At 33.0% G+C, this 27,701-nt stretch overlaps 3 protein-coding genes across 4 annotated transcripts in view; 1 reads left to right on the top strand and 2 right to left on the bottom strand.

Annotated features, from left to right (window-relative positions):
- Positions 1–27,701, top strand: part of COG5 (component of oligomeric golgi complex 5) — a 496,196-nt gene that overhangs the window by 211,174 nt on the left and 257,321 nt on the right. The gene's annotated exons all lie outside the window — the stretch shown is intronic.
- DUS4L (dihydrouridine synthase 4 like) overlaps positions 1–27,701 on the bottom strand; it is a 338,318-nt gene that overhangs the window by 105,405 nt on the left and 205,212 nt on the right. The window lies entirely within an intron of this gene.
- GPR22 (G protein-coupled receptor 22) lies at positions 4,853–17,711 on the bottom strand. Its single transcript, XM_069106987.1, has one exon. It carries the CDS (start codon positions 11,172–11,174, stop codon positions 9,873–9,875), a length of 1,302 nt encoding a protein of 433 aa, XP_068963088.1. The 5' UTR covers positions 11,175–17,711; the 3' UTR covers positions 4,853–9,872.

Genomic DNA, 27,701 nt, shown 5'->3' with positions numbered 1-27,701 from the left:
ACCTCTTCTTAGAATAATATTTTTTGATCATGGCTTTCAGATAGTCCAGTGATTTTAAAATTATCTCTCCTGGTGTTCTATATTCTAAAATTATCTTTTCCAGCTCAGTGGCTTTTCCAGTGAGATATTTCACATTGCCTTCTATTCTTTCATTTGTTGGTATCTGTTTTATAGTATCTTGATTTCTCATAAAGTCATTAGCTTTCATTTGCTCTAATCTAATTTTGAAGGAATTATTCTCTTCAGTGAGTTTTTGTAATTCTTTTTGCATCTGGCAAATTTGGCTTTTTAAGGAATTTTTCTCCTCATTGGCTTTTTGGGCCTCTTTTGCCATTTGAGTTAGTCTCTTTTTTTAAGGTGTTATTTTCTTCAGTCAGACTGTTGACTCACATTTCTTGATTTTCTTGCATCATTCTCATTTCTCTTCCCAATTTTTCCTCCACTTCTCTTACTTGGTTTTGAAAATCCTTCTTGAGCTCCTTCATGGCCTGTAACCAATTCTTATTTTTCTTGGGAGCTTTTGATGCAGGAGTTCTGACTTTGTTGTCTTCTTCCTGTTCCATGCTTTGATCCTTTTTGTCCATGAAAAAGGAATCTATGGTAGGATTGCATCTCCTCTGTATGCTCATGTTGCCAGTCAGTTACTTGACTTTTGAACTCTTTGCCATGGTAGACCTCTGCTTTCAGAATGGGGAGAGCTTTGTCTCAAATTGTTCGGGTTTTCACTGATGCCAGAGCTATTAGGAGGTCATCCTCTCTGCAGCCCCCCTAGGCTCTGGCACCTGGCCACACACTCCAGGACCTCCACCCAAGACCATGTTCCAGATCCAAGCAGGTCAAAGCAAGAGCGATTACCCTCTGAATGATTGCTTGGTTGCCCTACAATCTGCAGGCCAGGAGCTTCTGAGGCAGCCCCTCTTCTTCCCCCCCCCCCCCACTGCCTCTCACCCCAGGGGCAGGGACCTAACCGCACTCTTCCATCCACTCCTGTTCCAACAGAGTTCTGCACTGAACTTTTACTTTGTCTGTGGTGTTTATGGGTTAGAAGTCTGGAAACCATCACAGCTGCTGATTCTTCACTCTCCTGAAGTCTGCTTTGGCTGCTGCTGGTTGGGACTGCCCTGGGGCCAAAACTGCTCACATGGGCTGGGCTTGTCTCCCAGCTCAGTGCAATAGACCCTTCCTGCCAGCCTGCTGGGCTGCCTACAGCAGGAGAATTGTTTCTCTCTGTCACTTTGTGGATTCTGTAGCTCTACAATTTGTTTAGAGTCATTTTTTACATGTATTGGAGGAGGTGGAAACTGGAGCTGCAGGGAAATCCTGTTTCTACTCTGCCATCAGAATAATATTTTCAAATGCATAAAACAAAGTATGTAGGATTGCAAAAGTAACAAATTATATTGAAATAGTTATCAAAATAGTTTTTTGAAAAAATTCACATATCCAACATGGATCCCTCTTCCAGAACTTTTGTTTCAGTTTTTTATATCTTGATATTAATTTCTTCCAGGTAGTAAATCTGGTAGAAAATGCAATTTTCCTCCCTTTGAGTCTCTTCTTGCAGTTGTGATGGAGTTATTCTCTCCTTCTTTTGGGAGATCTCTAGATATTCATATTCTGTTGTTTTTGTTTTTTGCTTTATGGAGGGGGGAAGGCAGGGCAATTAGGGCTAAGTGACTTGCCCAAGGTCACACGGCTAGTATGTGTTAAGTGTCTGAGGTCGGATTTGAACTCAGTTCCTCCTGAGTCCAGGGCTGGTGCTCTATTCACCATGCCACCTAGCTGCTCCAATCTCTAGATTTTCAGTAAATTTTTTTTGTAGTAGTTGGTGTTTGATTTATTCATCTCTCCAGCTTTAATTCTTGGACATTATGAACTTTCTCTTAGTTGCCATATTCAGTAGTTTTTTCTTAGTCGTAATCCTTTTTGATACTTTCAAATATCTTTTTGTCTTGGCTTGCTTTTCTCTTTGGATTTTTATGGCAGTTCTCTTTTTTGGTTCTCCTATTTTGGTTGCTTTTTCTTCTCTTTCCTGGCCTTTCCAAGCCCTTGTAGATGTATAGTCCAAGATTCTAACGTAGACTCACTTCTCTTGTCTCTATACACCTTCTCTTGGGGATCCCATAAACTCCATTGGATTAAATTATCTTTGTGGAAGGGCCTGCCAGGCCTTTGTCCATCTCTTTTCTCTCTCAGGAGCTCAGTTCTAGGTCATGGAGATTTCACACAGGAGGCCTCAGAGTCACCTCAAAATTAAAATCTCTGGGACAGTGGAAAGCATACTTTATTTGTACTTGTGGATCTGCTTTCAAATCCTGGCTTTGTTACTTATATCCTATAGATTATTAGGCAAGTCATTTTTATTCTCTAGGTTTAATTTCCTCAGCTCTAAAATGTGGTGCTTTTTAGATTCCTTCTATTGCTGTCTTTGATCTTTGATCCTCTGCCCAAAGCTGAACTCTGTCATTATCCATCTCACACTCCTATTTCTTGTATTTGTCAGCAGTATCATCCATATCGTCATTCATGTTCACAGATAGTTGCTAGCCATGTGACCCTTCCACAAATAACTTTACCTCTTGCAGCCTCAATTTCCTTATCTCTAAAATAGAGGGGTAACTCAGTTACCTCTAAAGTCTCTTTCTGCAAAAAATCTGTAATGCTGTGGTATTATTTCCAATTTATTCACCGCAAAGTTGCCAAAGTGATGTTCCTAAAGCTCTGACCACTCCCAGAAAGCTTCAGTGGTTCCCTTTTGACTCAAAAATAAAATGCAGAATCCTCTCTTTGACTTTTAAAGCATTTCACAGTCCGCCTTCTTCTTACCTTTCCAGACTTACTATCTCTGTGTTGTTTCCATTCTAGCCAAACTGGCCATCTTGCTTTTCCACATAGATCTCATCCCACCTCTCTCTGTGTTTACATAGGCTATCTTTGCCTGGAATTCACTTTTTCTTCACTTCTGCTTCTTAGTATTCCTTCCTTACTTCCATCTCTGAATCTCTAGCTTCCTACAAGATTGAGACTTTTCTTGATTCCTTTCTAACTACTTGTGTTTCCCCTCTCCTGTCATTACAACTTATTTCATATTTACTTTTTATATATGTTGTGTGTTTACTTTTTTTGTATATTTGTTGTTTTCCTAGATAGAATGTAATGTCTGTGGGGAAAGTCCATTTTGTTTTTGTCTATTTCCAGCACCTGGCATAGTGCTGACATATTAGTAGATACTTAAATAAGTAACTGAATTATTGAGTAATAAAATATTTTTGACTGATAAATTGGATGCCCTTGCTAGTAACCAACTTTTTCTCTCTCATTTTACACCAAAGTCAGTTAAAGTTGCTTGTTGTGATGACAACTATATCAGGATCACTTAGTATAAGAAAATCTAAATCTATAAAATTCAGTAATCATGACTATAGACTTGTAAAAATGAATGGAAAAAATGTATTTAAACAGGATGGTTGAACTACTTTTAACTAGTCAGTACTATTTCTGTCAATCTGTCAGTTTGTTAAAAATGAATATTATACTCAAATTTATTACCTTTTTTCTTCTACAGAAATAAATATTAAGTTAAAGCAATTTAGTGATATTTCATTTGTCTTAATACAATATATTTGCTCCTTTAGTAAGAGGGAATTCTACTTGGTTAGGTTAAAATCCTGAATCTGCAGTCAACTCATTAGCTAAATCTTAGAACAAATTAGAGGAATAATTTGATTTCTATGTACTGTCTGAGTATGGGATCATTTTGTCATCTTTTTCTCATGAAAAGTACTTTCATTTTTACTGGGTTTGTAATTTATCATACACAGTATATTCCTATAATTTACTTCATTGGAACTAGTTTATTGGTTCAAAAACCTGATTTTCAAATTTTAATTTTTTTTGGGGAGGGAGGAAGGCAGGGCAATTGGGGTAAATGATTTGCCCAAGGTCACACAGTTAATGAGTGTGATCAAGTGTCTGAGACCAGATTTGAACTCAGGTCCTCCAGGGCCAGTGCTCTATTTACTGTGCCACCTGGCCTCCCCAAAAATCTGATTTTCTAAATCAAACTTTCTTTGGTTGGAGGTTCAGATCACATACGATCTAATTCAGATTTTTACCCTAGTAAAATAAGTTTAACATGTGTGTATCTTTCAAATGAAATATTTCAAGTTGAATTTAATAATATTCATCAATATTAAACATACTCTGTCATGTTGCTCATTTAGAGAATATTCTAATAGGTTCCTTACTAATTTGTCAAATTCTATTTTATACAATTTTGTGGACTTCTAACTTGAATGGATTTCAGATTTAGATATACTTCAGTATATTTAAGTAGATATTAGTTAAAAATTCTTTGGAATGCATGTGCATGAGCACATGTGCATGCCCACAGCTGGAGAATGTATACAATATAATATTTTATTATGATGGTTTGTGGTATGATTAAATGTAGACATTTACTTACTTTTGCTATTTATGTACTTAAACACTGTTAAGTAACTTTACAAAGCACTTCTTTGGATGTATTTACAATTTATATTTGATGGTACACAGAAGAGAGGGAGCTAGAAGAGGGACTGTTCTCATTTCTTGATACTAGAGTAAACCATTTTTCCAGCATGCAGTACTTATAATTTATTCATAATAAATTGGTTTGCTGAATCTTTACTCCTATATCTCCCAGTGGATAGAGTACTGGAACAGGAGTCAGGAAGACCTGAGTTCAAATCTGGCCTCAGACATGTGCTAACTGTGTAACCCTGGGCAAGTCACTTAACTTCTGTTTGCCTTAATCCACTTGAGAAGGAAATGGTAAATCCCTCCAGTATCTTTGCCAAGAAAACCCCATTGACATTATGGTTTATGTGGTCATATAGAGTTGGACACAACTAAATGACTGAACAACAAAAATACCTCACAGAATAGATACTATCCCTCACCAGAGCTAGATGTGTTTACCAAACTTTCATTAATGCGTTGTTTTAATATTTAATTCTACTTTTCCTTTATGGTTTTTATAAACTAAATTTGCTCATGTTTTGCTGATTTTTTTGAGAGACTATCTTATAGGTAATTATTATCCCTTTTCTGTAACCTGTTGTGCTATTTTTTTCTATCCTATAACCTTTTCTGCCTTATTAAATTTTCCTTCCCTCTCCAGTTTTCTTGTTTCCTATTTATCCCTTTCTTACTCAGAATTGTTCATCTTAACAACTTTATAGTTAACATTCATTAAGATTGCACATCTGGACAAAGCCTGATCCCTTCTGTCATGGAAGTTTTACATATTAAAAAATGATAGATATACATGAGAATATACATAAATTAAGTAATATAGCAAATATTTTCCCAAATTTCTATTTTTACATTTTTCTTTCTCCTTTGTCTTTTTAAGGTACTGGAGAGGAGAAACAAAAATACATGTTCTTTTATCTTTTGTTCTTTACCCTCTGTTCTACCCACATTACTCAATGTTCTTCTAACAACCTTGTGCTTTATATCACCAAGTTTACCTTTCTTTCCTTCTTCAAGTAGTTCTTAAAATCTATCCTATATATCCTATAATTTTAGTATGTAATATATAATAATTAATTAATTATGTTTGGAAAGTGCCTGGTGCCCATTAAAGAAAATCATTGTATGTAAATCTAAGGCATGATTATAATGATTAAAATAGCAAATATTGCTCAATTTTTTGATTTGATAATTTATATTACTAATTTAAAAATTGGTTTAAAATATTTAATTTTAGTGTTTAATTTTGAAGGACTTAAAGAAAAATAAATAGAATCACTCAGATAAGTAGACACATTTAAAATATAATATGATAATATTTCCTTTTACAGTAAATATCCATTATCTGGCATACTTATATAATGGGATATTCTGCATAATTGAATTTGCTGGTTAACTAGAAAATGTTTTTCCATGATAGTTACTTTAATGAGGAGTTAATGTGTACTAACCTTAGGATATAGCTTAATAATTATTTTGAACAAAACTTTGAGGTAACCTGTTCTCTTTCAGATTTTTTTTCCTTGTAGAAGTATAGTGCAGCCAGATGTTTCTCTTACTTTAGGATTTTGGTTATTTGAGTTTCAGATAATCCAGGTTTTATTGCAACAGGCAAACTTATTTGGAAGGATGAGAAAATAGACTACCACATACTGTAAAAGAGAAATGTATTGTGAATACCATAAGATTCATTAAACAGATAATTGTGAATAATTTAATTTCAATAATAGATCAACATCTGTACAGCAGGTTTCTTTTTTTGGGTACAATATCCTCCTCATGTTAAAAAAAAACAAACAGGACAAAAACTTCACACTTTTTACAGAGCAGCTCCTTAGCATCTCAGTCAACACTCCTTGTATTCCTCTTTTGAAGGAATCCTATATCTGTGTTTCAAAGCCTAACATTAGTTTTTTTCAAATTCTCTGGACTATAGTTTTTAAAAAGAAAACTGCAAAAGGCTTTAAGGAACACATACCAAGTAATTTACTACTGCCTTTTTTGTTTTTGGTTTTACATTATCAGTTTTCATTTTATAGAAAAAATTCAAACAGTTGTGTCCTTTATGTATTTTTGGAAATAAAAAGAAAAATAAAATCACTTGTCTCATTAAAAAAAAACTGGATTCAAGGCAGAAGAAAGGAGGAAAATAAAAATTGTTTATGGTTTGCCACAAAACAAACATTTAATTAGAAATAAAAGCTAGTCAGGTTGACATCCTGTGAACTAAATCCTCTAATGTAAATAAATCTTGTGCTTTTTTTTCAACATAGGTTTAAATCTATTTAAGTACCTTCATATACCCATTACACACTATTTAACAAATTAAAAAGCTATTGGAGACTATCAGGTAAATACATTATTTTTTCTCTATAAATTCATGAATGAACAAATGTTTGTATGCATAAAAGGCATAAGAACTGTCATATTCCTATTAAAGTTGTTACTGGGGCTGGCAAATATGCTTTTTAAAGGCCACCTTTGTCACCATCTAAAATACTAAATGTAGGCAATAAATAGTAGTTTATAGTAAAATTACAATATGTGAATTTTACACTTCATTACCTCAGATTTAATGTTCTAAAGGATACCAGAGGCAATTAGACTTCTGTCATATATTGATTTTTAAACTGGGTGGTTTGAAGTAGTTGTAATTGAGGAGTAAAATATTGTAAAACTCTTACCGTGACTATTTTTCTATGGCATCCTAAGAATAGTTGGACTAATTTGTATCTCTGTTTGTAAACAAAATTAACTTAAGGTGTTGCTGTCAAGTGGGATCTTGTAAAAGTTTAAACCTTATTCAAAATAAGCCGTCACATAGAAAAGAGATTATTAAGTGATAGAGTACCAAAAGGAAAGTTTTTAAATGAGGAATTGAAAAATTAGTCTCTTCTGTAAAAACTATTCGTTTTTTTTTTTTTGTGAACAGTAACTATTTGAGAGGCAGCATAATATAGAAAGGAAACTTTCTTCCCTAATTTTTTATCTCTGTGATTGTGGATAAGTCATTGAATATCTCTGAGCCTTATTTTCCTTATATGTGAAATGAGAGTGTAGCATGATTTAGGTGATAGAATGTTAAGCTTGGCATCAGGAAGATCTGGGTTCAAAGTCTGTCTTTGTTACTATTTAGCTTTGTGACCTTGGGCAAACCACCTGGTAGGTCTTAGGCAGCTCCCTAAGCTGTTTCTATTTTCTGCACAGGGACTTCACCACACTGAGAGTAACACAGAAGAAATCAAGTGTAATAATAAATCACCTCAAGGTGCTGCTGTGGATTGAGAGCTTTGTAAACTTTAGAGCTCTTTCTATATGAATATGCTTGCTTATTTATACTCTATTTTGTCAAAATATGGTATCTTTATTTGTTTCCTGTCTACTTCCTTATTGAATTGATTTAGGAAATAAGGCGCAGGAAAGCTGTGACTTTGCCAAGATTCTATAATATACTAGCATTAGTACCAAATAATATTCTCATTTCTTTTGTGATCTCACGACCTTTATTTGCCTGCATTGTACTGCTTTTCTTTTAGGATTAGGGTACTCAGCAAGGTAAAGTTAACAAATCCTTTTTATCCATGTGAAGGAGTTAGATAATTTGAGAGACAATATAATTTTTGTTTGGAATATTATAAGTAAAAAAATTATTTTTAAATGGCTCACTACTTATATTTTATTAAGGTCATTTAGAAGAAAGTACAAAAAATTAGAAAGGAAAAAATTTTTATGCTGATTAAGTTAGATGTTTGTATGCTGAGGTAATAATTCCTAGTGAAAAGTGAACTGGTTTTGTTTTCAGAAGACCTATATTTGGTTATAGGCTCACTCAATGTAAGGCCCCTTCTAGGTCGATTCCTAGGATTTCCTAATTAAATAATTTGTCTGTGCCTTAGTATCCTTTTCTAGAAAATTGGGGTAATATGATTTGAAGGAACTGTCAAGAATTGGTAAGAAGAGGAAAGTGCCTTTTAAAAACTTGTTTTATCAGCAACTTTTAGCACTTATTATTATGTTGTTATAGCATACAGATAAGTGGAAAATAATTCAAGACAGCTTAATTTTTTTATAAGCACCTTTTCTCCTCAGGAGATAAAAAAACTACATAGTAATAATAAAGTAATCATTTGACATAGTTTGCTCAATTGGAATGACTATTACTTATTCTGGATGCGTAGATCAAGGATCATTTGCAAACCTTCGAATCATTATTTCAATTAATACTTTCATAGTTTCCTAGCATCCATTGAAGACAAAAAAGAGGATCTTCAAAATTTTGTGTCTGAATGAGGTATATAGAAGGAGATATGATGATGGGTGTTTTATGATGATAATGATACCTAGCGTACAAATAAAACTTGTATTTTGTGTGCTGTGAGGCTGTAGTCCTGTCACAGAAATCACTGATATTGGAGGCAGCTCTGAAGTTTATTATAAAAATTAAAAAGAGTAGGATTTGCTGGTGATATTTTATGTCCTCCACACATAAAAAATTCCATTTATATTCCTCATTCTTATATTTAATTCTAATAATTTTTAAATGCAAATCACTTTTTAAAAGAAAGACCTAAAAGTATTATTTAATTTTTTTACTATAGTGAAAACTACATATTGTAGGCTTATTGCCACCTTCATCATATAAAAATCATTGCTTTAGATTTATTTTCATTATATAATGTGATATTTTATTAATACACCTGAGTTTGTAATTTTCTTTTTAATCCTTTGCTTGTTCAGATTTTCAGTCTTGAGAACTGAGGAAAGGAATTGCTTTTTTTTTTCTATCTGTAATTATGGACAGAAGAAAAAATATATAAGATTAATTTTTTGGTCTGTTACTTATAGTAAATATGGGTTAATGTGAGACAATGATTGACTTAAGAAACTAAATTAATTCTCATTAATTTCAATTATTACTTGAGGTTTTAAATTAAAATGATACTCAAGTTAAACATTAATTTAAGTGTATCTAGGGTAAATGGCTCAGAAAACAGAATTAAAAAAATAAAGCATACAGGTTTTGATTAAATTTTAAAAGTGTATACTGTTTTAAGGCTATTCATTTATTGTAATTTTTTAGAAAATATGACTTACATGAATATTTTCTAGTGGACAGAATAATGACAAAATATACACAATGATGTTACTTTAACAAACTGCCATGCAACATATACATTAAATAATGAAGAAGTTGAATATATAAGACCTAATCTATTTAACATTTGATATTGAAATTTTACAGTATAACCAATACTTTAAAAATTTCCTCCTTATTTGGCAGTCATGTTTTTACAGTTAAAAAAAGAAACAAAATAAAATTTTTGGGAATGGGGATTTGGTGGAAATTTATTTTTTGCTTAGTCTGTAACAACCTGTGGTACTAAACATTTCTCTCTTACTTCACTGTCTTCAAAGGTAATTGTTTTATTCCTTTTGGGATCTATCCAAGAATTGTGTATTACAGCATTATTAGGCATAGGATCTGCTTCCACAATTGAAACGACTCGCTTTTTCATTTTACTTTTCAAGACTTTTTGAAATTTTTGTCTAGTAAATGCATATAGTAGAGGGTGAAATATGGTAGTTCCATAGGCCATAACTAGAAAACACAATCTTAGTTTTACCAGAAGGTCACTTGGTCCCAAACATAAAATGGTGGTGTTTAAAACAGAAATTGGTGTCCAGCAGAGAAGAAATGTTGAAATAATCAACAGAGACATTCTGAAGACTCTCTTTTGCCTCTCCCTTCGTTCTCTGTGTCTCTTCACGGCTCGCCGGAGAGCAATTATGACAGAAACAGAAGTTCTTACACCAAAAACTACATTTCTCCCGCCACTGCTTTGGGAGACATCGGTAGTCTCATGCTGTGTGGTCAGAGAAATTGTCTTTTTCTTTCTTGCTTTCTTCTTTTGCCCTGTTGAAAATCTTGTGCCTATTCGAATATTTAGGGCTTGAAGTATTTTGGTGTAGGTAATTAGCATTACTATAACAGTGAAAAAGAAGATTGGAATCTGTACTAGCAAGTGATAGTACATTCCCAGCTCAGTGTGGTATTCATTTCTACTGACACAGAGAAGTGTCTTGTTTTTCCATCTGCTTTCATTTTGAAGACTGAAAAAATTGACCTCAATAAAGGGAATTAGGAAAGAGAAAAATGAGACAATCCATATGGATGTCATTAACATGACAGCTCTTCCCATTGTCAAAATTCGGTTTGCAGGTTTTACAGAGATATCATATCGGTCCAAAGTGATTGCAAAAACATTGATTGCAGTTGAGACACTTGCAAAGGATACACAAGCCTCATGGAAGCAACAGATGAGAGCAGTATTACTCTCCAATGAAAGTAGAAGAATAACTATAGTTAGAGGAATACATCCTACACAAATAATTACATCAAGTACATGAAGATTCATTGTAATAATGTTACTGACAGAGTTGATTAAGTTGGATTTCATGCAGTAAAGTACCAATACTGTGAGGTTGCTGCCAAGTCCCAATACAATTTCTAACATGAGAAATCCAGTGAGAGATACTTGAAAGCTTAATGGATATGATGATGATGGGTACATATTGTTGTTGATGTCATCAATGTCATCTCGGACTGTAATGTTAGATTCAGACTGCATGTTGATTTCCAGAATGGGAGAGAAACACATTCTTTTGGAGCAGTTGTATTTTTTCCTAGAAAGTGAAATAAAATAAACTATTTGATTTCCATACTTGTAATCACTTGAATAAATACTTAATGTATATGTTCTCTTCCTGTCAAAAATCTGTTTAGTCTTATATGTATTTCTGGATTTGATGTTTAGCAAAATTTACAAAGAAGAAAATTTGTTAGAGTCTTAATTCATCAAGTTCACTTTGTTATGTTGTAAAAGGGCATTTAGAATATAATATACATATGTGTATATATATGCACATATATATTTTATTCTTGAAGAATTATTAATCTAAGGCTTTCCCTTATATATTGTAAAATATTTTAAATATTAAACACATGTTATTGTAAAAACAACTTTAAACTTTCATTTTTAAAAAAGAAATTACAAAATGCTTTTAAAATCCATTAGCATATAAATGCTACTTTTAAAAATTCAATAAAAATGTCTAGATTGTTAGAAAATATACATATTGCATATTCAATATTAATATATGACTAGTATAAGTGGAGATCTCCCTTTGATATGTTTTCTTATTTAAATATTTCAGATTGAAAGTACAGTTTTTAGGTGTTATGTTTTAGGATACTGGTATCCTTTTAAACACTATTGCCCTATTCTTGATTTGAAAAATTTACATTACATAGCCAATAGTCTGTTATGGTTACATAAGAAGATTCTCCCCCATGATACTCAAAATTTTAAGTATTGTGATTAGAATAAAAATAGTTCATATTGGTCATTGAAATTTATATTATACAAATTTTTAAAAAGATTTAAAAAAGATGTGAATGGAAGTCACCTTGATGTGTATCAGGACAGTGAAACTTTAATAAGATGGCACTCAACTTTCATATGGAAAGTTTATTTCATGACCGCACCCTTTTGTGGAGCCTTAGATTTGAGATCTAACAGCTCAATAATAAATTTGAATTTTCAAGATGTTTTAAAGTATATAATTATTGGCTTTATTTAAACCTAGGATTTAAAGTGAAAAATGAAGCTCTGGAGAAATCCCAGAACTGTATATTTTGGAGGGTTTTTAAAGTTATACTTCTAAAGTTATTAGAAATGAATAATTTTGAAAATAATTATAACTCATAATCTATTGCTTTTGATGTTGATTCATATTTAGTACCTAAGTCTGTTGATCCATTTGCAGATGAAATGTGCATCTTTCAGCACGTTCGAATGTCACGTATACAATAGTTTACATTTCTGAAAGAAAGCCAATCAGCCATCATTTCACATATTTGAAATATAAAATATCTGCTAAAGTGATCATAATCTGAGGCATGAAGCAGGAAATATCAAATTCAAAATTGAACTTAACCTCTTCATATTTTGCAAGTTTTTCCAAGCTTATATATCATTTGAGGATATAGATCCATTTATATTATTAGCTTAAAAATATTTCAGAAGCTGTTTTAAGTGATTATAAGATTGAATTCTCTTCAACAGTTTAAACTGGAACATTACTAAAGGTGTATTTGTTCAAATAAGGCATGGTCAGAACTCAAACTGAAATCCTGTGAAAATGGAAAATTTTAAATGTGCCAAATCTTTCGAACTGACAGATTAAACATCAGGTCTTTGTCACATCAGTTAGATTTATGATTAAATAAAAGCAAAAAATGTCAAGTTAGAAACATAATTAGAAAAATATATCTTCATGTTAGGGTTCTGTTCTCTTGTAAATGAACAGTGGGTGGGTGCATGCATCTTTTGACCTACCTGTTTTCTGTTGCCTCAGGGGTCTTTCAGCTCACTATGGCAGTTTGTCAAAAATTGATACATGATGTCATTGACAGATTTTTGACATGCATTTTCACCTGGCAACAGTGAAGTAGCAATGTTCTATTTCCTGCCTTGTAGAATATTTCATTTATTTTTGTTCCAACACTTCAGCAGCAAGATTTATGTTTAAAAATGAGATTTTATTGGCTGATAGATTTCTAAGTACCAGTACACATTATTTGTGTTTCTTTTGCTTTTTGAAGCCTCTAGTAATATAAACAAGAACTTCTTAAGTAATATTAATTATATTGCCTTTTTGAGGACTATGTGACTGTGTATTTTTATTTTCCAGGATAAATGAAAATAAAAATAGAGGCATCAGATTTCTGGCTTCAGAAATGTATTTAGACATCCTTTTGTTATAACTGGACATTTGTTTCTATAGTACTCTTGTTCATTAGTTGGAATAATGTCTTGATCACATAAATTTCCTTACATTATAAAATCCAGTTCATGAGCTTTTGATAAAGACCATCTGCTATTTAATTTGGTTTATTTTCATTAAAGAAGGATACATAACAGATCATGAAATTCAGAGAAAAAATATCCATTAGTCATCATGACAATTGATATGAATAACTTAATTTGTAGTGCAGAAAACCTGATATAGCTTCATTTAGCCTGCTGGTGAAGTATTCACATTCTCCTTTTGAAAATTCATTTTTCATTGTTTCTTCACGAATCAGTTGTTTCCACAATTTTGATATTTAAAGTAGAAAATCCTTTTAAAAATGCTCACCATTTTGTTTTCAGCCATATACCATTGCATTCTTCTTATGAAAATAGCTAATGTCTTCTCTTCAGAGTACTGATTTGTTATGCATGCAAGCAGTCATACAGACTTATTCCATGTTTTTGCTTTAACTCTTTTATGTCTTTAGAAATACACATTATATCTTGTAGGTTGTGGTTCACACTGCTAGAAAGATGTTCAGTCATTTGCATTCTTCATAATGTCAGTAGCAAAAACTGAATTAGATGCTTTATGTCCTTGGAAGAAAAAAAAAACGATTAAGATAAAGGATGTCTATCAATTTTAAAATAATAATTAAAAAGTTAGTGTAATGCTATTTATGTAAAACCTATTTATAAAAATACATTAGCTCTATTATTAGACCTAGCATCACATAGGTAAAATATAAGGAGCATCCTTTCACTCTGTAAAATTGTATTTACTCTCTAGTTAATGATAGTGTTAACGTTGCCAGTTAAAGAAAAAGAGAAAAACTGATTGCTTCTTAACAACTGTTTTCTATTTTCGTATTTAAAGCTAGTTTATATTTTCAGATCTTTGTAGTAAGTTTATACTATATACACCATGATATCTTCTTGTCTTTGTGATAATATTTGACAAAGCATCAGCTATCTTAGGAGCAATACAGCTTGTTTAATAACCATTTGGACATTGCTTGAAATTTGCTGTCCCAAACCAATCTCATATCAGTATTCTACAGGTAAAATTTTCATTGGTGTTTGGTTTAAATAGTTGAAATAGATAAGCTAATGCAAAGAGGTGAGTTTACATATAACATTTATTCTGTGAACAAATACATTAGTATGCTTGTGCCAATGTTATTAAGCAATGAAAAACAGCTATATAGTAAGCCTATTATTTCTTAAAAGAATTTCTTCATGCTTCAATGTGTATAAATTCTTCTGAAAAAAATCTATTTTGACATTTAAGATATTTAGCTAGTTTAGAGTGACTTAAAAGCAAGTTTTCACAGAGAATTAACAGAAAATATACTTAACACTCAATTAATGCATTTAAAAAGAATTATGTGTTTAATATGCTTTTTAAAATAAAAAAAACCATTAAAACATGCTTATCAACAGGCAGAATTAAACTCAAAAATTCTTAAAATTTAGGCTGAACCATCCTTTTCTCCAAAGTAATTTTAATAAGCACAGATTATACTGTTTCAGGAGCAATTAATAAGGAACATATCTTACCTCTGCTTAAAGACTGACTATATTCTTGATGTAGTTGAAGCATTTCCAGTTTTGATTGATTCATTTCGTTCACTTGTTAGCAGAGTACTGAGGAAAGAGTGTCATAAACATCTCAAAAAATAACCTTAATGAAAATATGTTCCTGGACTGTGCCATTGTTTCAGCACTCCTGCTAATGTATGGAACATGTAAGGCTGCTGCAGTCTCTCACTCTTCCGACTGTGGAATCAATAAGCATCTGAAAATACATAATGAAAGTAATTTAACATACTGAAGGCTTCTTGTCTCCAGAGGCAACATTTAGATTCAGCCTTTCTAAAGAAGAACAGCAGTGCTTCTCAGAGGAAAGCCTGTTCTGGGCAGCGTTTGCAGAATGACAGCCTACCTTGTCGCTTCTCTTCACTGCAGAGAGATGCAGTGCATTCACTAATTTTGATTGGTCAGTTGTGTTGGGCTTAAACTGTGCTACATATGTATAGCAGTGATTTCCCTCCCCCCCCCCCCCCCTGCTACTGTTTTATATATGGATGCTTTTTCAAAAGGCTAAATTTATAAATGTATTGAATGTGATTCTCGAATAGATTATGCACTCATTAGTCTTTATCTTTAAAATAATTTGCTCTATTTTGGTTTGTTCTTCAATAGTGCCAGCATGGAAGAAAATGCAATGATGGAGAGAATTACACAGTATAAAGTATATATTCTTTTTAGAGCCTTTGATAATTATATTTAAGAATATTTTGGTGCTATGTAATCTTTTTGTTGAAATTCTTTGTCCTGTAACTAAAAAAGGAACTACTGCATCTTTACTATGAACCAAACCGAATTTTAACCAGGATGTTTGCATGCAGGTCTTTATTTTTAGTGTCTTCCAAATGAGTCTAAACAAAACAGCGTACTTAAAATCATTACAGATACCTTTATTTGTTCAACAAATATTTAAGTCCCTACTATGTACAAGGTATGCAGCAGAATATTAATCACAGTATGATCAGAATATCATTTTCTTATTAACAGGTAGATTTTTGAATTTATATACAGAGTAACGTTTTTAAAATTAGATTTTCTTGCTTGCTCATCTTCGTCACGTACACAAGTACTCAGGTTAATAGTATGTTTTAGAAAAATTCTATAAAATTTTGTTATATTAGGGAATACTGATTTGTTTGCACCTTTAATAATACTTTTGCTTTCTACTTATTGGCCATTTGCTAGCATAATTTCTTTTTAATAGTTAATGCTATCTTTGACATTTATGTTTGTATGTTTTCTCTGAGAAAGCAATTCAGGAAACTTTTGCTAAGTACCCTGTAATGAATGTGCCAGATACTAGTGATATTAAAGATAACAAAGTAACTTAGTTTCATGTTTTCATAAGTTAGATAAAGATAAAAATTGACCACTTCAGGAAATAAAGTTATGCACCAAAGAGAAAAAAAATGATACTATAGATACAAAAAAACTTCAAGCTTTAACTTAAAATATAGGACTGTAGTTTTAGAGCTGGAAGGGACTTTAGTGATAGTCCATAGAATACCTATCAATGTTCATCAGTTTAGTGTCTTCAGATTCCCAGAAAAAATCTCTCAAGATTTAGTATTATATGTAATTTTTATATTTTCTTTTATGAAATTCTATGTGGTTTATATAAAATAGCAAATATACTTAGAATTATTATAATAATTTTTACTATTACATATTTGCTTTACTATTTAATTTACTATTACTATTACAGAACTCACAAAAGAATTATTTTGCTGTTAATGCAGACTGATTTCACTTTATAATTTTCTAATAAGGATATTCCATTAAATATGAAAGCAATTCACATATAATTTTGACATAATTTAACAGCTTATTTTATCTTCTCCTTATAACTTGTTAGAGTTCCACATTGAGGATTGTATATTGATAAGAGGTCTGTATCCAACGTGGAAGATCCTTTATGTAAAATATCCTTGTATATTTTAAAAAATTTCTTCACAACCTGGTATGTAAAAAATTTGCTTATGCTAAAAATGAAAAAAAATACTTCATGTATTTAGAAAGTTTGGATTTTACTGGTCTACTAGCCATATTGAAAGACTGATGTGACACATATTTTTATACAAAACTGACTTCAAAGAAGGGTTATTATTAGCATGACTTAGTAGCTTGGTTGGATAGAGATTATATTATGATGGCTTTATTTTACATAAACTTTTCTAGCCATACACTTGACTGCTAAAAAGGAGAGTTCATTTATTTTTAGGAAGACAATCTCAACATATCCTGTAGCATCAAATTTATCAAATATATAGATCATTGGATTCAGATCCATATTTTATTCATTCTTGCCTGTAGGTTCTCCCCTTTTCAATCCTTCACAAAACTGACAAAACAATATTCCTAATGTCCCTGTTCCTTACAGGATAAAATACAAACTTCTTAGTCTAGAATTTTCCTGTTTTATTTGCCATCACTTTTATTCATGTTATTTATATTCCTTCCAAACTAGACTGGGTGTTCCCTAACCTACCATCTTCAAAGTCTGTTCATTTAAAAGGCTTTTTCCCATGCTTGGAATTTATTTCTTCCTCACTGCTACTTCTTAAAATCATTCTTGTTCTTTAAGTCTCAGCTTAGGGTGGCTCTTCCTCCATGAAGCCTTCCCCAGTTTCTCTAGGAGAGAGTGTTTATGTTTTCTTTAAATTTTCTTCTAGCATTTTGCCTGTGTCTTTCCTTTACAGGAAGCAATTATCTTATCACAGTTTACCTCATACTAATCTGTTCATGTCACATTCCAGGTAGTAGATACAGGAGCAGGAACAGGATTGTTGGATCTTTGTAAGCCTAGCTTCTAGCACGATGCTTTCCACTTAGGTATTTAATAATTTTTAAAAATTAAGTTAATGGAAAATAAATTACTAATGCAAAATTTAGCATAGTTTAAAATGACAAAAAAATCAAGTTACCATAGAAACTCAGATACTAACATTTGTATAGTTAATAAATTTAATATAATTTTAGAGAATTAAAGTTAAAAAATACTCTAGATGGTGATGTTAATGGAAAGCCCTTTGGCTCTTGGAGACTTGTGTCCACATCTTACCTGTATAGTCTTTTTCTAGCAGTTGGGGTTACAAAAATGAAAAATGACAATGTTTCTATTCTGACACCTTTTGATGATGAGACTCTGAATGTAGCTATGCAGATCTTAAGACAGCAGACACACAGTCCATCACCAGACCTATCTTTGAAAACTTTTTCAGCTTTGTGGATCTTGTCAGAGCTTGTGATCTGCTGGCATAGCTTTTGAAAACCCAACGTTCAGATTTGAGTGGTGGATTCAAGACAGTGCTGCAATATAATAAATATTTTGTACTCTCAGCTTCGAGAGGTACCATATTAGGCAGAGGAAGAGAGACAAAGTTATATAGGGAGCATTTGGCGTGCTAAAAGGTTTGACATATAAGGCAGATGGCTTTTATATACAGTATGAACTGACTAAGGCTCTACTGGATGTGTGACCCTGGGGGAGGTATTTAACCTCTCAGTTATGCAGGCAACTTTCTAGGACTCTAAGCAGAATGACAATTGCAGGTCTGTATCCATAATAGTTTCTACTCATTCAAGTGCCTTAGATTAGGAAATCTCAGGGTTAAGTAAAAAGAAAAACAGAACATTAGAGAGTTAGAAAATAAAATGCTGGTGACATATGAAGTGGAAGGTAATTACTGACTGGGGGCATTAGGAAAGACTTCCTGTAGTAGTTGACTTTTTGAGTGTGCCTTAATGGATAGGTAGGAGGTGAAAAGGTGAAGATAGAAAGGAGAGCATTATGTGCAGAGGGAATAACATGATCTAAGAATACATTATTTAAGTAACTACACAGTATACGATAAGCACATTAGAAAAGTACAACAAAATTCGAGGGGAAATAACAATTGTGTTGTAAAAGAAGAGAAGGATTTCAGCCAGCTTAGATATGGGAGAGGGTAGGCATGGGTGATAGATTCTGCAAATTCAGAGAAGAAATAAAGTTAGGAGAATGGGAAATGTATAGTTTGGAAGTAATGTGGAATATTTGAAGAAGAATAGAATGGAAAAGAGGCTCTTAAAGTAGTTTGAAACTGGGTAGTGGGGTAGTATATTTAAATTCATCCAAATATTTTTATGGTATCTCCTTTTAAATAATTTATTAAACATTTATTAAGCCTATTAATAACAACCCACAATGAATAATACTGCACCATGTGCTAGGAATGGGGGATACAAAGATGAAATATTACAGGGTCCCTGCCCTCCAGGGGTGAATAGTTTAATGGGAAAATAAAATTTTGGCATATAGAAATTCGGATGATATAAGGTAGAATATAAAGAAGGCAAAGCAAAGGAAGGATTGAGACAGAATGCCACAAGAAATGCCAGAAAGGAGAGATCACTTTTATTCACTTTTTCAAATTCAATTTTATTTTCAGTTCCAAATTTTCTTCCTTCCTCTCCTTCACCAAGTGATAAGCCAAGTGAAATAAAGCTCATTACAAATATGCATATAGATAAAAAACAAATTAAAAGAAATTATGCTTGAATCTGTGCTCTTTAGTACATAGCTTCCTTTTCTGGAAGTGAATAGCATGTTTCTTCATGGGTTCTTTGGAACTGTGCTTGGTCATTGTGTTGATCATAGGTACTAAGAATTTCAGACTTGATTACCTTTATGACATTCTTGTTTCTGTATAAATTATTCTCCTGATTCTGCTCACTTCACTTTGCATTAGTTCAGATAAGTCTTCCCAGGTTTTTCTGAAACTGTCACTTTCTTCATTTATTATAGTACAATAGAATTCTATCACATTCATATATTGTAACTTGATTAGTCATTCCCAATTGATGCTCATCTCTTCAGTACCTAATTCTTTGCTGCCACAAAAAAAAAGCTGCCATAAATATTTTTGCATCATGGGTCCTTTTCCTCTTTCTTTGAATATTTTGAGAGTATATTCTTACTAGTGGTATTGCTGGGTCAGAGGGTATGTACAATGTAATAGGTATAAAGTGGTACCTTGGAGTTGTTTTAGTTTTCTTTTCTTTAATTATTAGTGATTTTAAAAAATTTATTCATGTAGCTACTGATAGTTTGAATTTCTTTCTCAGAAAACTGCTCATTTTTGTCTTTTGACCATTTGTCACTTGGGAAATGACTCTTTTTCTTGTATATTTTACTCTGTTCCCTATATCTTAAAAATGAGACTTTAATCAGAGAAACTTCCTGCAAAGATTTCCTCCCTAGTTTCCTATTTTTCTTCTTACTTTAGCTAAATTTGGTTTTATTTGTGCAAAAGTTTAAATTTTTTTTTTTTGTAATCAAGATTATCTATTTTACTTCCCCTGAACCTTTCTTTTGTTTGGTCATGAACTTTTCTCCTAAACCCTAGGTCTGACACATAATTTCATCCATGCTCCATTAATTTCCTTATGATATCACCCTTAGGTATAAATCATATATCCATTTTGAACTTATCTTGGTATATAGTGTGAGATATTGGTCTGTGCTTAGTTTCTGCCAAGATGCTTTCCATTTTTCCCAGTAGTTTTGGTCAAATATTGAGTTATTGCCCAAATAGTTGGAGTGTTTGTGTTTATAAAAAAAAGTCCTCTTTTACTTCTGTATATCGTATACCTAATCTGTTCCACTTACCAATCTACTTATTACCCATTACTAAATTATTTTGTTGCTTCCTCATTGCCTATATTTATTCCTTTGATATATTTTCTTGTCTTATTGTTATAGCTAACATTTCATATGCAGTATTGAATATTGATGGTGATAAAGGACATCTTTACCCATAATCTTATTGGAAAGGCTTCTAGTTTATCTCAATTACAGATAATGCTTGCTCTTGGTTTTAGATAGATGATACTTAATCATCTGAGGGAAATCTCTATTTCCATGCTTTCTAGTGTTTTTAACTTGTCATAAGCTTTTTCTACATCTATTTGAAATTATCATGATTTTTGTCCTTTTTGTTGTAAACACGATCATTTATACTTACAGTTTTAAGAATGTTGAAACAGCCCTGTTTTTCTGCTATAAATTGAACCTTGTCTCTGTGACATTGATATAATCTCCTTGCTAGTATTTTATTTAAAATGTTTTCATTAATATTCATTAGGAAATTGGTCTATAGTTTTCTTTTTCTGTTTTCACTCTCCTTATCAATTTATTTATTGATAGTTATTGTTATACTATTATAGCATACTCAGTGTTATAATAGTTATACTATTGATAGTTTAGTTACCAAGACCATATTTGTGTCAAAGAAGGAATTTGGTAGGATTCTTTCTTGGTTTTTCAAAAAATTTATGTATTATTAGAATTATTTGTTCTTTATGTTTGGTAGAATTCACTTACAAAGTCATCTAGTTCTGAGATTTTGTTCTTAGGGAGTTAATTTAATAGAAAAGATACTGGGCTTGCAGTTTGGAGAAGCTGGATTTAAATCATGACTTCAATACTTTCTAAGCTGTGTGACCAAGAACCAATTGCACAGATCATCTCTCTGAGCCCGAGTTCACATATCTCCAGAATGTGGACTCAGTTCCTTGTACTTATTTCACAGAGGGCTATTGTGAGGATCAAATGAGATAATGTAGTTCCAGCCTCAGATACTTAACTCCCACACAAAATAACTGGCCATGTAACCTTGACCAAGTTACTTAACCCCAATTGCTTAAAAAAAAAAAAAAGAGATAATGTATGTGAAATTTTCTGTATATCTTCAAATATGATGTCATTATCAAGTTGTAATATTTATGAAATATAGTCAAGGAATAGTAAGATCATAGATCTAAACTGGAAGGGATGTGTGTTCCAGCTTCCTCATCATACACTTGAGGGCTCCACTATATATTAGTGGGAGTGGGCAGGGCCAAAGTCGTACTCAAAGTACTCCTGCTACTTCCTATCTAGATTGAGTCCTGCTATATCTTTTTTGTCGCTTTTATCTGGAGAGTCAGTTTCAGAACTGACTACTGGTAGGGAGTAAGTATGTTCTGTAAGCTATCTATACAGGGAGGGATTCAAGTTAGCAGAGGAGCACCAACTTTCAATTGGTTACCAGCAGATTTGAGAAATTAGTTACATGCAGTGAAGAGCAAAGTAAAGTACATGAAGTGAGGTTTATCATAAACAGTTCTCAGATTCCAGGAGATTTAAAGAGGAAAGGTATAGTTCTTTCCAGGGAGATTTCAGGCTGAAGATTTATCATGATAAATATATAGATAGAATTTCTTCATAGTAGGCAGTGACAGCCTATAACATGGGTGCCACAGCTCAAATGCAAGTCGAGTTTTTAGTGCTCTAGGAATGCAAATTTGTAACATAACAATTGTCTTTGTTCTTTCCTATGGCACTTCCAGTTTCCAGGGATAAATGACTGTGCATGGCCCTATGCTTTGGCCTCCTCCCCAAGCCTGCCTGTTTCTAATGTGTTCTGTACTCCAAAGTTATGTCTCTTGGTCATTTAGCTTACTTGATACTTCCATTCTCTCTAGTGGTAATCACAGCTGTGAAGAAAGGAAACTAATGAACAAAATTCACACAAAGTGTCATTGACTTAGCCTTCCCCAGGAGTTTATATATATACTTTGTAAGATAATCTTTATTCATTCATTCGTTTTAGTGTTGAGAGGTTAAAGTAGTTTTTAGGCAGAGTAAAAAAAATAGGTTAAGTAGGGAAAATTTGATGTCAGGTCTTTGGTGACTCAAAGTCAAGTAGGTTTTTCTAGTACACAATAAAATTTCCACTAGTTGTATTAATTAGGATTTTTTTATGTCTTACATTTATAAAGGCACACTGTTACTGATTTTTTAAAACTTTCACAAAAGTTTGAAACACTAATAAATTCCCTGATATACCTTATTCAGTTTTCTCCATATATCACAGAATCTCTCATTTCAGATGGACCTCAGAAGTCTAGTCCAAGTGTATATGAGAAGGAATCCCTTTTACAGCTTCCCTAGCAAATAGTCATCCTGCTTCTGCTTGTTGACCTTTAGTGAAATGGAACTCATTGCCTTCAAGGCAGCTCAATCTTCTTTTGCATGATTTTCAGCAGGGACCAAGAACTAGTAAAAAAGAAGGAATCTTTGCTGGGCAAGTGCCAGTAAGTGGTATAATAGTCATATATAGGAAGAGCTAATTCTGTATAATCTTCTTAACCTAAGTGTCAAGATGTTTCTATTATTTGTGTACTGTATCATGTATACTGCTGCTTTTTACTCTTTTATTTCTAGGTCACAAAAAAATGTCAACCAGGAGAATGCTGATTTGTACATTCACAGATTTATGCTTTTTTGTTCAGAGACATCATTCAGAGTTATTACATAAAGTCTGTAAGAACAATGGCATTACTTACCAAGAATGATTACACTTTTGTGATCTATTCTAAATATAGAAATTTTGCTATATTTGTCTTAGTTTATCTCTATTCATCAACAGTATTGGGAGCTGCAAAACTGAAATTCAGTAGTGAATGATGCCTTGGCAAACATCACATAGCATAAGATCACATCAGATTATTTTTCTAGCATTATCTTCATTTCTTTCTTATTTATCTTTTTGTTGATTTGTATTTCATTAGTGTCATAAGGCATAAGCCTTCACACTATTAATGGTTTTCTGTCTAAATATTTTTGCAGTTAATTTCTTTACAAGTTTAGTTGTTATGTTGTTAGATACATACATAGTTTATAGATATAGTTTGCCAGTGGTGACTTCCCATGTACATTGTAGTGACCACAACTCTATTTTCTTCATTCTTAAGTCAACTGAAAAACTTTAAATTGCATTTAACCTTAGCTTTATTTCTTCTCTACACCTTTTTATTTTTTTTAAAGCAATCGGGGTTAAGTAAGTTGCTCAAGGTTACACGGACAGTTATTTCTGGGTGTGGTGCTAAGTATCTGAGCCTGGATTCGATCCCCAGGTCATCCTGACACTGGGGCTGGTGTTCTTACTTGCTAAGCCACCTGGCCACCCCTATCTACACCTTTTTAGAGGTCTTACCTTTTTATTAATTTGTCTGCCCTCCTTTTTTTAAGGGAATTCAATTCATTTATGTTCAAAGTTGAAATTCTTAAATCTGTTTTTTCCTCTATTGTACTTTGCTATATTGTTTTATTAGTAAAAAGTACAGTCAACCTTTATTTCACTGGAATTAATCCAGTTTCAGTTTTTGCACACAAACAACATTAAGCACATTCTAAATCTTTACTAACACCTCTAATTTTTCTATAGTTTTTATCATAATTTCCTAACTTTTTTTAGATAAGAGTATATTGCACACTCTCTGAGTATATAATTCTAAAAAAAGATCTTAAATTTCTACTATTATTTCTATAGATTGCTGTGGGTTCAACTTCCCTATTCACCCCTTTTCCTTAGATAGTAGTGTTTTGATGTTATCTACTGCACTTTTTTAGTCACCACTTATTATTTGTGACCTTAAAACAAAATACATGACTCTCTTCTTCCTCATGCCTTTAGTGGCAGCTGTGTGGCACAGTGTGCTAGACCTGTAGTCAGGAAGATCTGAGTTCAAATATGGCTTCACATACTAACTAGCTTTGTGACCCTGAGTACATTAACCTCTCTTTGCCTTAGTTTCCTTAACTGTTTGGGGATAATAACAGTACCTTCCTTGTAGGGTTGTTTTGAGGAGCAAATGAAATAATACTTTAAAAGTGCTTAGCACAATGCCTGGGACATAATGGACTCTAATTACAAAATTTGTGGACATTTCAAGCACTGCTTTGCTTCCCAGGTAATACCAGTAGACCTGGAAGAAGGAGCCCATATGGAGTTTATATGGAAGGATGTGAATAAGAGTTAGATGGGAAGAGAAAATGTGGATGGATTACTCCTCCTCCTCCTCCTCCAATAATTGGGGATAAGTAACTTGCCCAAAGTTACACGGTCAGTTTTTTTGTGTGGGTGTTAAGTATCTGAGGCTGGAACTTATCCTGGGTCGTCCTGACTCCAGGACCGACACTCTTACTCACTGTGCCACCTATCTGCCCCGAGATTATTTCTTTTGATATTTTGTAGTTACCACTCCCCTCCTCCCTCAGTTCTTCTTTTTATGTTTTATTCTGGACTCCTGGTGGTCATTATTTAAGCCTTATTTTTCCATCCCTCAGTAACCAATCACTTCTCATCCTTTTTAATCTAAGTCTCCCAGTGTTCTATTCCAAAACTATCTCTGCATCTTCCATTGTGCTTGTTCCATAGTTAACATACTTTTATCTTAAATATTTTCCTTTCTTGCTCTTTTCATAGTCTGGCCGTCACTGAGACTTGGTTCTCTCCTTATGAGAGTTCACCATTTTCAGCAACTGGTTGTTCTTTCCCTCATTCTTCTCTGGCTACTGTTTCTCTTTTGACCAGGAAGCCTGAGGTTCTTCTCCCAGTTTGAGTTTTTTTCTTTTTGATTAAAGAGGCCACTTCTTGATTAACTTCTTAAAGAGGCCTATTCACTGAATGTGCTTTACCTCACTTAAAGTGAAAACCTGAAAAGATCTTAGCCCACTATGGCCCTGGTGTCCCAATGCATCCTGGGCCATCTCTAGTTGTCCTGATGAAAATCTGGCTACTGGACCCAGATGTCTCTGGAGGAGAAAGTAAGACTGGTGACCTGGCACAGCTCTCCCTCACTCAAATCCAAGTTAACTCCAAGTCATGTCATCATTTCCCTGTCGTCATTGTCCTCTTTGAGAACGAAGAACAAACACAACAACAACAGCCATTTCCAAGCTCGTTTTCTATCATTGTTACTCAGTAACCTCACCTCCTTTGAGGTTCCCCCAATCCATAACTACCACTGTGTCCCCTATCAAAATTCTAATAACTGTTGTCTACTGACCCTAGGACACCCCTCCTCTCCTTTCTTCCACAGTGAGTTTAGTACATGACCCAGAACCTTTCTCTTCTCCCCAGCCTTTTCCTTCATACTAGGGAACTTGAACATATGTGGATAGAAGCTGGAACTGAGATCCTTCCCTGGTACTGGGGTCCAAGTCACAAAGCTGCTGCTTGTTTCTGAACTTGCTCTTGCCAAATACATAGCCTAGGGCGCACAACTTTTCCTCACCCTGGAATGTCTCATCTAGGTATAGATCCTATCCTTAAGTCTTCTGTAGGGAGGTATTAATTAATTAATTAAGTATTCTGTGACTAGGGAATATAGAAAATGGCAGAACTGAGAAGTGAATGATAGGCCTGTTCGCAAGCTATTTCTACTTCTTTCAAAATTTAAGCTCTTGTGTGCTAGATCTGGGACTTCTTGTTCTGGTGCACGGCCTCTCTTGCACTGGAATGCTCCCTTCACATGCTCCTTGCATATTCCTGCACTAGTGTTTGTAGATTTTTCTTTCTATATCCCCATGCTAATTTGGGCTGGAAAAATCACCACTGTATGCATGTTTGTTTTTTAAATTTCCCAATCAAGAATCAGTCTCATGATATTTCCAGATCTGTTTGGAGGAATTGTGAAGAGTGGGGAGAAGAACTCACTGCACTTCTTGCTATCTGCCATCTTCTATATATTTTGTTTGCATGATATCTTACTCATTAAACTGTAAGTCATTTGCTTTTTTATCCCCAGTGCTTAGCATTGTTCCCAGAACATAGTAGGTGATATATAATTGCTTATTGGTTAAGTAGCTTTTTGGTATAACTTTGTCTGTAGTTCTCACATTGCCAAATTGTTGGAAATCCCCCATCCTTAAATTTCCCAAAAAACTTCCTTTCTTTGTATTTTTTGTCCTTATTAACTGCTACTTTGTTACTTGATTTCCCTTTATACATTTTCTGCCCACTTTGTTAGATTACAAGCTTCTTGTGGATAGGTATTTTTTTCTTTATATCCCCAGCACCAAACCCATTCCTTGAATATAAGTATTTAATAAATGTATTTTGAATAAGATTCATTCACAAACCAAACTTAATCTTGCTATGAGTATCTGTGGTATGAGGATACTAAAAATAGCTTGAGGGAAGTTTGGCTATGAATATTGTATACTCTGCGCCCCGCCCCCCCCCCCAAATCAGGAGGTAAATACTTCATCATAAGTTGAAAATCATCAGTTCTTCCTACTCCATTCACTGATATATTGACACCTATTTTTAATTTTTTTTACATTTTGTGCATCACTGCTCTCTCTATTAGTACAGATAATTGAATTGCAGTATGTATGGTACCTGCCTTTTATGAGTGCACAGATTTTAAAGAATGATAAAAAGTATCAAGGTGAGTAGCAGGGTTACTTTTCAGAGCACCCAGATAATTTTTTAGGTGAACCAGAAAGTGAGTTAATTTATTAAGGAACTCTAGTATAAAATTTCAATAAAATCCATTCATCTGGGAAAGTAGAGTTTTATGTTTGTGGACAGAAATGACAATGCTAATATGTACTATATGCTTTAAAGACTATGTGAGCATTTTTTGAATACTGAATTGGAAAGTTTTCATCGGAGAATGTGGTTTAGAGGAGGTGCTGAAAATCATGTAATATAGATGTTTAATAAGTATTGTTATAAATCATTTAAATTTCAGAAATCAAGGCCATTCTGGGGGTACTGAATATGAAATTTAAATTATAAAAATTAAGGGCTGCCTAACTAGTGCTGCTAGGATTTATATGTTGATAAAGTATAGAAGACACTTTTTAAACTTGAATTTACTTAATTGATTGTTAGTTAATTTGAAATCCAAGATTTCAATTTTTAA

Source organism: Petaurus breviceps, unplaced genomic scaffold (assembly GCF_028583685.1).
Source record: "Petaurus breviceps papuanus isolate PSGF00001 unplaced genomic scaffold, PetGlider_PUasm1.0 84, whole genome shotgun sequence".
In the NCBI taxonomy this organism is placed as follows: domain Eukaryota; kingdom Metazoa; phylum Chordata; class Mammalia; order Diprotodontia; family Petauridae; genus Petaurus; species Petaurus breviceps.
Note: the sequence above shows the minus strand (reverse complement) of the source record. Positions and strands in the feature narration are given on the sequence as shown.